This window comes from Xiphophorus couchianus, chromosome 8 (genome assembly GCF_001444195.1).
Source record: "Xiphophorus couchianus chromosome 8, X_couchianus-1.0, whole genome shotgun sequence".
NCBI classification, from domain to species: Eukaryota; Metazoa; Chordata; class Actinopteri; order Cyprinodontiformes; family Poeciliidae; genus Xiphophorus; species Xiphophorus couchianus.
Window position 1 is genome coordinate 16,878,241 of NC_040235.1, and position 12,705 is coordinate 16,890,945.

Sequence of the window (12,705 nt, forward strand, 5' to 3'; positions counted from 1 at the left end):
TGAAATAACAAAAGTCTGATTTTACTATGCATGTTTAATACTCCACATTGTTCAGAAAAAAAGACAGAGCCACATGATGACACAGTTATATTTAAGTATTTACAATTGAAAATTTACAATATAATAGTTATCACAATTCCTACAATTAAATAAGGATTTTGTAAAATGTGTTGCTCACATTAGAGGAATATTCATGGCTTTAAAGATATGTCATTGGACTAAATGAGAAAAAGATGCAACCAATGTCAATTATAACAATCACTGACTTTATGCATCCTTTTAGCACAGGGCCATTCAAGCTTGAGGAATATCTCAACCTAATCCCAAAAATTAGCTTAGGGTCAGTCATGGCATTTTGGAAAAAATGACCACATTGCTTGATTGCACTTCTGTTAAATGTTGTCGCCTTGCTGTCAAGATTTTACTTCAACCATAAAAGTATTGAGCTATGAAAGTTTTTCCCCTTTTTGCTATTTCACAACCTTGCAGTTTTGGTCATTTTTGTACATGTACAAAGTGGTAGTAGGGTAGAATAAGTGGACCTTTTCCACTGGCATCAACTCAGTGTATCAACCTACTTCACTGGGGTTCCAAACATGCCAGGTCGGGTTGAAAAAACAAAAACAAAAATGTAACATCAGAAGACTGTTGGTCACTGACTGGCATGCGGGTGGAGTCACTGTTTGCTTAACATGATTGCGTCTCACACTCTCTTGTACTTTACCACAGTGCTTTGTCTCGCCACCCACAGCTGTTTCAAACTCTCTTCTTTTTTTATGACAGACAAAAAGCCACAGACTGATCCGAATGTTCAGCATAACTTCCATGTTTTCATTGTTGCGTTGTGTTTTTTTTTTACATACAAACCACATTACAATACTTTCAGATTTTGGGACTACCCACTATATGATAACCCCACCCAGTAGAGGTGCTGGTCGAAAGGGGCAATATTCTCGACATGGAGGCATGAAATAGATTGATTCCAAGCAATTGCACTGGCATGTCCTTGTTTTGGGAACATTTTTACACAACAATAAAATAAAACAGTTCAACCTCTACTTTATTCTTGTGGTGATGCTGTAAGACCTACTTAGCGAAAGTTCATCTAGATTTTAGAGGAAACTTTAAAGAGGAGAGATAAAATTCCAAGGGACAGCAAAAAGTCAAGGAGAGAACTTTATGACTTGACTTTATCCTTTAGGATGACAAGCCCATTGCAATCATGGACATTCTTTTATTTTTTTCATCCTTTAAAGCTGCTAAAGCCATAGTACATCCTTACTTCCAGACACCAGATAGCTGATACAGCAGTACTGTAAAAGTTTCCTGATACCTTCAGGGCAGTTATCTTATGTCCCTGCTCTTAGCTTTGCTACAGATATTTGGAGTTCTGAGATGTGTCCGAGGTCACTGCCTAGATTGTGAAGCAGGTGGGTGTCTACAATAGATTTTAACATAACAGATTTTAAAAGGTGACAGACAATTTGAAGCACAGGACATTTTGTACTCAAGCCTTAGTTTGTCGCCTTGGATAGGACTCGCCTTAGAGGCACAGCACTGAGGGAGCAGTGGCTACCAGAAAGAGAATAGTTGGTTATTACAAGCACTTCAAACTTCTTATGCTTTAATTATGTAATACATGTTTAATAGATTTGTTGTATTAATGTGTAGAAAACAAATGTCTATATTTAAATGACACTGCATGATGTATGAGTACTTACCTAATTTTTGTGACTATCCGTACCAAAAAATCTTGATAAGGACGTCCCTTTCCCTTAAAAACATCCTTTAACAAAAGTACTATATACGAAATGTAGTTTGTTATTAAGAACAGTAAAGATGAAAATGAAAAATGACAAAACTATGTATGTAGTTTACCTAGGAAATTAAAGCTTAAGAACAATTCAAGAGTGCCTTGTTTATATTCTACTGATAAACCATCTTTGCATAAAGTCGCCAGTCTTCAGGATTTTCAACTGTAACCCTAAAAAAGCTAATAAAGTTTAATATCATCAACTCATTACTCGCCTAATGATTTTAAAACTTTGATGAAAATATTTTTTCTTAACTAATTGGGAATTCAAAAATAAATTATTTTTACATGACTTTCACATAATTCCACTTCTCTTTTTTAATGAAAGTAGCAAAGGCAAATAAGTTACAGAATCATTATATCCTTTTTCTTTTGTAGTATCCAAGGTAAGCACCAAAAACAAACCATATTATTACATTCATGATATTGAAGCCAACCACTCTTTTTGTTTGTCTTTCTTTTTTATGCTTTTGATTGACTATCAGTTTTACAGACTTATACTGCATTTCCTTACTAATGTGCACAATCACTGGGATTCTGTAGCTGAAAAGCATGTCCACTCCAGTAACTCTTCCATATCTTCTTTCTTCTGATGAAAGTATGCCACACAAAAATATGTTTTTGTGTAGCTTTAACAAGATGTTCTGTGATTTCTGAGGATTCTTCGAAGGCTCTCCTGGTTTTATAAACTGCACCAGTCATGTGAGAGACACTTGCTGCAGAGCGTACCAATGAGGTTCAATAATCAATGATGTCATTTTGCAGAAAAAGATGATGTGTGCTCATCTCTCCATTTGTCTCTCACCGGAGTTTGGTGTTACTGTAAGTGTTGCGCTGTAAAGAAATGAGCTTTTCCATGCACAGAGCATGTCTTTCATGTAAGGAACCATGCCACATGCTGGGAAGTCCACCCTCTTCGCTCCTGCAGTAGATATATGCCATTGTGTCTGTGCGACTTTGGATGTGGGTACTGCGAAGGAGGGATCGGCAATAGAGGCTGATCGTTTCCACCCTACGAAGTATCAGGTTTGCTTTCCTACAAAAACATTAGGAAAAAAGAAGCAGAAAAATTATCTTTGAAGAACAAACAATTGTTCAATTTTCATGATATTTAGACACAACTGAGCAATGTATATAGTTAAAAAGAGAATAAAAAAGAAAGAGAAAAAGTACCAAAGTCTAACTCCACTAGGCACAAAAAAATCAAGACTTATAGTTATTGAATATGTTCTTATTACTTGATTTGTTTGTTTGTTATTGATATGTTGTTCTCTAGTCCCATACTCTCCTGAATTTAGTTCTGTGATAATGGGCTGGTAGACCTTCACTCCATGATACATTTATTTTTTAAGATAAACATCATGAGTTACAAACAAAAAATGTTCCTTGACGGTAACTGCATGGTTCAGAACTGAAGCAGTAAAATTAACTTCAGTGGTTTAAATAAAATTATATTACCACATTGTTACATAGTTTGGGTTAATCTCTGCTAAAAACTCAGACACACTGCCGCTACAACATAGTGTTGTTATTTATTTAATGCTGTAGTACCTTTTACTATAATCTTAAAGCCAGGACAGAACATAATACATTTCCCGATTTTTATAATTCTATTAATATTTATTTTTTAACCATTTTGCCATGTCTATCCAGTTATTGTTGCTTGTAGTCGAATGTAATGATTGCCTCAGTTTCAGCCAACAATAACATGATTATTTATTCAAATAAATTCATACATTGTTACAAATATTTATGAATTACAGTAATAGTCAAATCACAAGTCGGCATAAACATATATGAGTAGTTTCACTTCTAAAGAATAAAACAATGGAGTACCAGATTTAGAAACGTTGTAGGGCCTATTATGATCAAGAATGCTAGTATAATTTACAGAAGACTGACATCCCGCCTTCTGTCATTCTGAATCGACAGCCAGTTTGGCTCAAAACCTGAACTTTAATGCAAAATTGCTCTGTGTAAAACGGGAAAGAATGTATCTGGGTCACAGTTCAGGAGCTTAAAGATCAGCAGAATTAAACACATACAAAACCACTAGACACAAATGATGTACCTTCTTCAAGGCTTTTTAAGCTCATATGGATATCAAAAACTACTAGACACACAAGGGAAAGGCCAAAAATACAATTATTTTGAAAAGCAGCGTCTGCTGAACATCAACATCTGTCTTCAGTTAAGCAAGCAGTACAGACATCCTTTTCACTTATTTGAAATGTGTGCGTGTGTGTGGGGGGCATTTTTCATTTCCCTTGAATTCTTATGTCTGAAGTAACAGAATTCCAAGCTCATTATCAAGGGAAGCCTGGAATTACAAGCCCTACAGACAGAATATATGCATTTGTTGTTGATAAGAAACAAAATTACAATTAAATTAGGACTAAAAACTGAAGAAAGGATGTTTCTGTTACTTATCTTACTTGAGGGCAGTCTAATGTCTGGCTAAAACATATGTGAAATTAGGGTTAATGATGAGGAAGTAGAAGGTGTTTGTCAAAAATACAGCAAAGAAATACTGTTACCATGTATAAGAGCATGTGCAAATCACTAAATGGGCAGTAAGTTGGAACAACGGTGGACATATGTGGGGGGGCTCCTGGGATTGCTGCAGGAGTGCTGACGGTGCTTACGTTCTTCTTGGCCATTCTTTTACCTTTTAAAATGCACCACCAAAGGAGCCTTCTTGTAAATTACTGCAAGGAGCCTAAACCCTGCCAACTTAAGGCAGTAAATAATCCACAGTCACTCACCCAAAAGCAACCCCCTCTCCCAACCCCCATTTCCCCAATTCTACCCTCTTTGCCCACACACATACAAAATGCATACCATTCAACAAGTCCACATTCTAGGTCCCAATGGCCAACTTGTGTCTCCCACCCCCGTCACCAATCAGAGAGAAGCATAAACTTCCTACAGACCAAAGTTATTCCTCAATTATTATATTATTTATAGCTGGAAAAGAGCGCTTCCAGGCAGTGGGGGTGGACAAACCAAAACATTGGGCTGTAACCTAAGATTTTGTATTGCTATCATGAGTCCTGGAGCAACTCCTTTCTCAGACTTGCATGCATAAATGTTTTTGTTTTAAACATTTTTTTTCCCTCTAAACTCATTGTTTATACTTCATTCCACAACGTTTTTTTTTCAGTCACTGAGCCTCTCTTTGTTCTCATGGTGTCGTAACATTTCACTGTCTGTTCAAACAACCAATGAGGGTGTCCCTGTCAAGAAGGTCATGGGTGAAGGGACGTTAGGGTGGTATATTATGGTTATAAATTAAGTATTTTATAGGAAAGAAGAGGAAATGGCGTGGAAGTCAAGTTAGTGTTAGTCGAGTATCGCATTTGCTGTTTGGCTTGGCTGTCAAATGCTGTTTTGGTATTGCCATGGTGATGTGTGGAGTGACTGCAGTCCTAGATTTTTAATGGTGACCTGGCTCGTTCCCCTTTCTGGAGAAGCAATGCTGGAATTATGTTTTTTTTTTTATTATTCCTTTTGTTTTGAGATTTTATAAGGAGGGTAGACGGGTGAATGATCTGGATCCGACAGCTGGTTCAGGAGGCAGCGCCTCTTATGTAAGAAGCCTCAGAGTGATGGTAACTGACAAACAACACAAAGTCATCAGATATGACGAAAAGATGACCTAAGTACCAGCAGATTGGGAAAAACAAGTTTATTTGTTTACTTCTGAACAGGATACAAAATGTTCCCCATCAACTCTTTAGGTAGTTTTAGAATAATTTCAAAAAGCAAAAGTTTTTAAAGCTCACTGTCTTCTCACCTGGGGCCCAGCTCATCCTCACTCCGCCACACAAAGTCCCCAAACTTCTCATAGTGGGAATTGTAGTGGTGCTGGACTCTATAAAGCAGCGGAGGGGCAATCTCCATCAGCATATTGTAGGCCATCTGCTGTTCCTTTCCACTGGTGTAGCCATTGTATAAGTTGTACACCCTGTCGGCTATTTCTGTTATGATGGAAAAGAGTTAGAGAGGTACAAAGGAATAAGAACAGTGAATAATCAATTAATAGGCAGTATTAAAATGATGGTTGTCAGCTAACAACCAATCAAAATTTGCTATATTTGAAATATTTTTGCTCTTTGTGTGATCAAAGTAAACTTTTTGTAACACCTTTCAACTGTGAAAAAAATGTTCTACCCTTTAAAGTCAGTAAAGAAAAAAATAGATTACTACCAAGAAGCGTTAACGGCATAAATCTCTTAAAAAGCTTGATGAAGTCCTGCTCAAAGCTGCAACACATTCGATACTTTTGAGGATTTCAACTCAAAATTGAAATTGAGTTGGATTACTTGATGTCATTGCTGTTATTAACTTCTCCCACAGATGACAACTTGTGGTTATTAGACTGCAGTATTTGTAAGGGTTTTAATTTGATGTTACCTGCAAAGCACATGTTTTTTTTTTTTTTGAGAGGTCTACAATGGACAGACTGTACCCAACCTTGGTGTGGGTTGCCATCAGTCGATGCTTGTGCAGCTCAATGAAAGCTGCCACATTTACAGAGAGAAAACTTATTGCCTTTGCCATGAGGTCATGTGAGTGTGAATTATTGATGGAAAATATCAAAAAATCCAGTTTTAGACACAGATTGTGATCTTAAACTTTTAATAAGCTCATATTTAAATACAGTTTTTAATAACCTATTTGCTCTATTTGTTTTATATACAACTACTACTCAGTGGTAGTTGTTATTGTGTCTTGTCTCTATGCTGTAACTGCGAAGTAATTTCCCTGCTGGGATGAATAAAGTACTTCTATTCTATTCTATTCTATTCTATTCTATTCTATTTATGGCTTGATTCTGCTTTGAACTTCTCTATGCACTTCAAAGCTCTTCTTATAACCTGTTTATGATCCATCAGCATGTAATAGAAATGCTCCAAACTCCTGGCACGGTCTAACACTTTTAAAGAAAAAATATGCAGAACAGAAGTGAACATTGCACATTGTTGATGGAGTATAAATTAGGAGGAACATCATGAGAACAACTAGGATGTTCAGGTAAAAAGTTATTGGGAAAATAAATTACTGAAGAATGTCGGAAATTAATGCTCAAACAAATACGAAAGTTTTCGGCTTCAAAAGCCGCAGAGATACCTTCTGCACGACTGTCATCCACCACTGGGCAAGATGTGCGTACAGAGACAAAGCTTGACTCTGTGTGACTGCCTCGATTATCCACTGCAGCAAGGGTAAACCTTTAAAAAAAGACAAAACAAAAATGCATTATTTGCTAATAAAATTCCATTACCTAACAATTTGATCTCTACCATCTGGTGCTATTTGTGTTTACTCATAAACACATATGATTTTAATGTGACTAAGTAAAATACTTAGTCACCTAGCTAATTAAAACAAACTCATAAAAATAAAAGTTCAGATTTTGTAAAGTTTATTGCTTCATTAAATTAACTAAAACTCACTGTGATAATTTTAATCTTATTGAATTTCCATCCCAGAATATTCATTGTATATCTTATAGGCACAGTCCATTGAACAAAACATGTCTCTTAAATTATTTTTTATTTTATTTCTAGAATCATACTCCTCTTTTCTCTATTACATTATTGAGATATTGAAATTCCATTCCTTGACCTTCTGCAACACCAAAAAGTGATCCTCCTGTTGTCTCCACCAAAGAGGAGCTCATTCATGCATCAAAAATAAAGGTTGCAACAATAGACCCTGCTAATTGGCTAAATCCTTTAACTGATCACATCAGAAGATAGTTATTTGACCTGTTTACAATGACAAGTACAATTTAAATTCTTTGTGAGTGTATGTTATTTATATTGACTGACAAAAGTCAAAGACAAACTAAAATCTTTAACAAGGAAAATATTTTTTCAGAGCACTACAACAGATACAGTACTGCTGCAGCATTTAATTGGAAAAAAATAGGTTGCCAAGGTTTTTTGACTACTATATTCCATTTTGTGATGCCATAATTATTGCACTATTGTGGTGAAGCTTGTTCTGTTAGTAAAGATTTACTGGAAATAGAGAGAATAAGAGAGACCGAGTGAGGGAGGGAGGGAGGGGTGGTCGGTTGGCGGGGGGTAGAAAAATCATGTTTTGGTCCACATTAACTGTTTTTCCTACTGCAGGGAAAGTTTAGAAAAAGTGAATTAAGTCTTGAGAAATATTTATAACTGGTTAAGAAAAACTGTAAGCTTTCAGCAATATTTCCACAGAGTAACCACTGTAAAAACAGCAGAAGGACACAAAGGAAACCACAAAACAAAGTGAGACAAAATGAGCAACTCGCATGGCATTCCTATCCTAAAAACTGCTCTGAAATGCACAAAAAGAAATTAAGATATTATTGTTTATGCAAAAGTCACTTTGCCAAAAACGCCCATTCCCATTTTGATGTCTCTTGCAATCTGTTCCAATGCTATCAAGTGATTGTTTTGCTTGTAACTTGACCTGTTTGGGCATTGCTTGCATAGTTTGTCTGATCTTGTTATTCAGCAGGGTGGATGTGGTATTTCCCAAGAACCTCAAGAAAGACGTGCAGACCTCGCTGGCTCCTCTGCCTGGCAAAACAATGCCAGCATGTTACAGCCACGCTGTTTAAATTATGCAGCCACATACGTGCAGATGGATACACTGAGGTGGGAGAAACGAGCAAAGCAGAAAGATAACATGACAGAGTTTTTATTAAAAGAGTTTTTGGGTTATGCTTGATCACTTGAAGAGTTGTATGTGTACACTTGCTGCCTCCTTTCAAATCCCCCAAAACAGTTTTGCTATGGTTTGTAAAAATGAATTAAGCCTCTCAGGAGAACAACGACGAAAAGATGTGTGGAAGATTTTTTTTTCTACTCAAACCCAGAATGCAATGTTTTGACTTTGGTCCTAAAATTCAGCCAGGTGACTTTCTTATTATTATATGTCTCATTTATGCAACATAAAATAAGTTGTTAAAATGGGTGGAATGAACATAGGATACTAATTTATAAACAGGCACTCTATTATTATGAAGATAGCCTGGGAGAAGAACAGATACAACAACAGTCTGGCCTGTCATGAGAATGTAAAATAAAGGAAAGAGCTGAAAAGATCTACAACCGCTATGATGACCATTCACCCATAGAGATACACTTTCATCTGTCTGCGCTGTAGCTCATCTCTATCTATCATTATTTTTGCTTCATTGTCTCGTTCTTTAGCCTCCATGGAAAATCATTGATTTTGTCAATTAGCTATTGATTAAAGGAACAATGCAATGAGCAAACGTTTTTGTGTTAATTGGCAATACTACCAGTAAAGAGATAACTGAACAAGAATTACAAAGTCAGAGTATATCAGAAACATGAGAGAAAAGGAATGGGAAAATGTGAAGCGGTAGTCTGGGAAGATCAATTAGAGCAGTATTTCTGGCATGCCAAGAGAAGCCAAGATGGTTGGGGATGCCTTTTCCATTACATCAGCATTTGGACACACATCAGTCGAGGCTGTCTGCAAATCAATCAAAGCAGAAAGCTGTTTCTCCTTGCCCAAAGAATTTGTGTCAGCTTACAGTATATCTCATGACTCCGAAATCATCCAATCTGAGTGGCATCGGACTTTCGTCATTGCTCTAAATAAGACTGCCTTGCCTCTCTCTGTAAATTAAAAAAGATGGTCCAGCTCTGAATGAGCTCAGCTGTGCATCAGCAAGGCTCAGCAGGAAAAAAGTAATGATGACCGCACTCCATTAAAAGTCACTGACGCTGAAATAACCAAGACTTCTGGAAATTGAGTTTTGGAAAAATCCTCTAAACTGTCATTGCAGAGATACTTTTGAATTACAAATGGCAGGCAGTGACTATCCCTTTTGGCACACAAGGACTGGAATGTGCCATCATAAGAAATTTAAAGTAAATGACATTTAAGTAATAGTGAGTGAAAAATCAATAAACTAATAAAGGCATTTATGCTTCCAGTCTTGATAGTCAGACAGAGACATGCAGTTGCATGAAAAAGCTCAATAGCTAAAAAAAAATAAAATAAAAGTTCACATTACCACTGGATGTTGCTGTAAATTCTTGTTCCTTATCCTCTGGACCATACTCGGTTAAGCTCAGGGGTTCTGCACCCAGTATGAGAGGTACGTGCGAAAATGAACGTCAACCATGAAACCTCGCTTTGACTGGTCAGGTTCAGGTGATGTACAGGAGAGCCTTAACAGTATTTCGGCCCAATTGCAAACAGTTAAAAGGGAAGTATTATGTGTTTTCCAGGGACATAGTGTAATTTTATAACCAAATCAAGTAACCATGTTACCTTCATTTGTTATAAAAGTGCTGTATATATCCAACAAGGTGTAAAAGAAATTTGACTTCGCAATTTAGTGCCTTGAAATTGGCCCTCTGTCCTTTAAAGCTTTTAACAACGTATGTGGGGGAATTGCACTGAGATGCAGCTCATGTGATAAGCTATACAAACAGCTTTCACCAAGTGTTTACTAATTTATAAGACAAAACAAACTTACAAGTTACTATAGGAGCTAATTGTTAACTTATTTTAAGTTAACAATTCTTTAATATTTGTTAAAAAGTAGTAATTGTGCTAGCAAATGATTTCATTATAGCAAGACATTTTCCCATGTGAAATAATCTTTTTCGTCAATATTAAGGAATTGTCTACTCAAAACGAGCTCCTAAAACTAGCTGAAAAGTTACTTGTATGTTAGTTTCGTCTTATTGCAAGTGAATTTCCACTAGAAACTAGACAAAGACACTCTGTAAGACTTTGTGTTTTTCTAGTGTGGCTGCCATGGGAGAGTCAAGGATTTCTCCAACATGCATGAAAGAACTAAAGCTACACTCCAGAATTGTTTTTAATGAGGGAATTACATTATAACATGATGAAATCATGAAAGTAAAGGTTTAGCAAGAGCAAATTTGGCCTTGATGGTATTTAATGTTTACCAAAACATTTTGATCTTTTTTCTCTGTTAGTTAAACTTATGAGGAGAAATACAAGACTGGTATTACCTTATGAACTATTGAAGTATTAAAACTAGTAGCACAGCATGTACACTCATAAAAAAGCAGCATGATAATAACAAAGAAAACGTGTTTTATCCACGTGCTACTCATAACACATGAGTGGCTTAGGTGGTCAGGTGATAACACTAAAGAATATTATTTTAATGTTCCCGTTTTGTTTTGCTCACAGAAAACTTTAGGGTCAAAGCAGCTTGCAGTAATGAACCAATGTATAGTGAATGCAAGCTTAAGTTTTATCAGGCTTTTGATTGAAACAAATAGAGTTGGCTTCAAAAAAGTCTCCTGTGGCATAATTTTGATGCAAGTTCTTCTCTTATCAGAAAAAAAACATCACTGTGAAGAATGCCTAAACATTGATACCAATGTTACAAAGTTAGATATTAGTTAGAAGTTAGAAACCTCCTTGTTGAAGGTGTTCACAAGTGGAAGCCTGATTTCTGCATTGGACTATGTAGGACTATGGGACGCTGTTCCCCCATAGTCCTTCAGATGTAGTCAAAATTTGGTGGGAAATTGTGAATTTAAAATGATACAAAAAAAAAAAGCTGCGTAACCGGTAAATGAAGGTGTTTATTTTTTAATGTATTAGAATCTTCAACAGCAGGAAAAAAACAATGTTAAACATTTTTTGTAGTTCTACTCCATAGGTGGCATCAAAGCCTCTACACCATAAATCTCAATTAAAATTTGCAATTACTCACAAATACAAGCCATAAGGCTTCAGGAGAATTTTTTTTAATGATTTTTGTTCAATAATTTTTAGTTAGATAATCAATTAAGTTTATTTGTACGGCACATTTCAGCAACAAGGGAGTTCATTGTGAAAATATAAAGAAAAACCTTAATGAACGCATCATAGTCACCAGTTGTAAAAACTAATAGACATTTTGCTGCTCATAACACATGACATGGCTCAGACATTTTGTCAAGAGCCATGATCAAAATATTTGATACACATTACATATGTTGGTCAATGTTCTGTTTATTATAGTTCAAAAGCAACTCTAAGCAAGTGGGGTTTTACCCTTGATTTAAAGGAACTCAGTGTTTCAGCTGTTTTGCAATTTTCTTGAAGTTTGTTCCAGTTTTGAGGTGCACAGAAGCTGAATGCCATTCGCTCCATGTTTGGTTCTGGTTCTGGGGATGCAGAGCAGACCAGTACTAGGAGACCTGAATGGTCCGGACGGTTGATACAACAACAGCAAATCTTTAATGTATTTTGGTGCTAAACCATTCAGTGATTTATAAACTAACAGAAGTATTTTAAAGTCTATTCTCTGAGCTACAGTGAGCCAGTGGAAGGACTTTGGAATTGGGGTAATGTGTTCTATCTTCCAGGTTTTATTGAGAACTAGAGCAGCAGAATTCTGGATCAGCTGCAACTGTCTTATTGTTTTTTTAGACAGACCTGCGAAGACACTGTTGTAGTAATCAATTCGACTAAAGATGAATGCATGTATAAGTTTCTCTAGATCTTGCTGGGACATTAGCAATTTAATCCAGAAAATGTTTTTCAGGTGATATAAAGCTGACTTTGACAGATAAGACAAAGATTGAGCTATCCAAATACATAGACAGGGAACTACATTTGCATCAGTTAGAGTAGTCCAAACTCAACAATATTGCACTAACTGTCAAGCATGGTGGTGGTAGGATTATGTTAACTGTCAGCTTTGCTCAGCCTGGATGGACAACAAAGATGGAAGAGTACCAGCAAATTCTTTAACTTTATGTCACTTCAACCTCTTAGGTCCATTGATCTCAAACAATGGTACACGTACCAAACAATGGTACGTGTACCAAGCCGGAATGCTTGGAAAACGTTGTGCTGTGGACCATTTATAAGATTGTTTAACT

At 36.2% G+C, this 12,705-nt stretch overlaps 1 protein-coding gene across 2 annotated transcripts in view; it reads right to left on the reverse strand.

Moving 5' to 3' along the window:
- The window catches only part of astn2 (astrotactin 2), a 276,226-nt gene continuing 263,521 nt past the window's right edge, over positions 1 to 12,705 (reverse strand). The window contains exons 21-23 of one of the 2 annotated variants that reach the window (XM_028025024.1): positions 6,947 to 7,047; positions 5,610 to 5,793; positions 1 to 2,849 (exon numbers count right to left, since the gene is read on the reverse strand). In XM_028025024.1, the coding sequence (XP_027880825.1) occupies positions 2,615 to 2,849; positions 5,610 to 5,793; positions 6,947 to 7,047 (520 nt within the window). In that variant the 3' untranslated portion in view covers positions 1 to 2,614. The remainder of the gene's footprint in view (positions 2,850 to 5,609; positions 5,794 to 6,946; positions 7,048 to 12,705) is intronic. The other variant, XM_028025025.1, reaches the window with a different exon arrangement.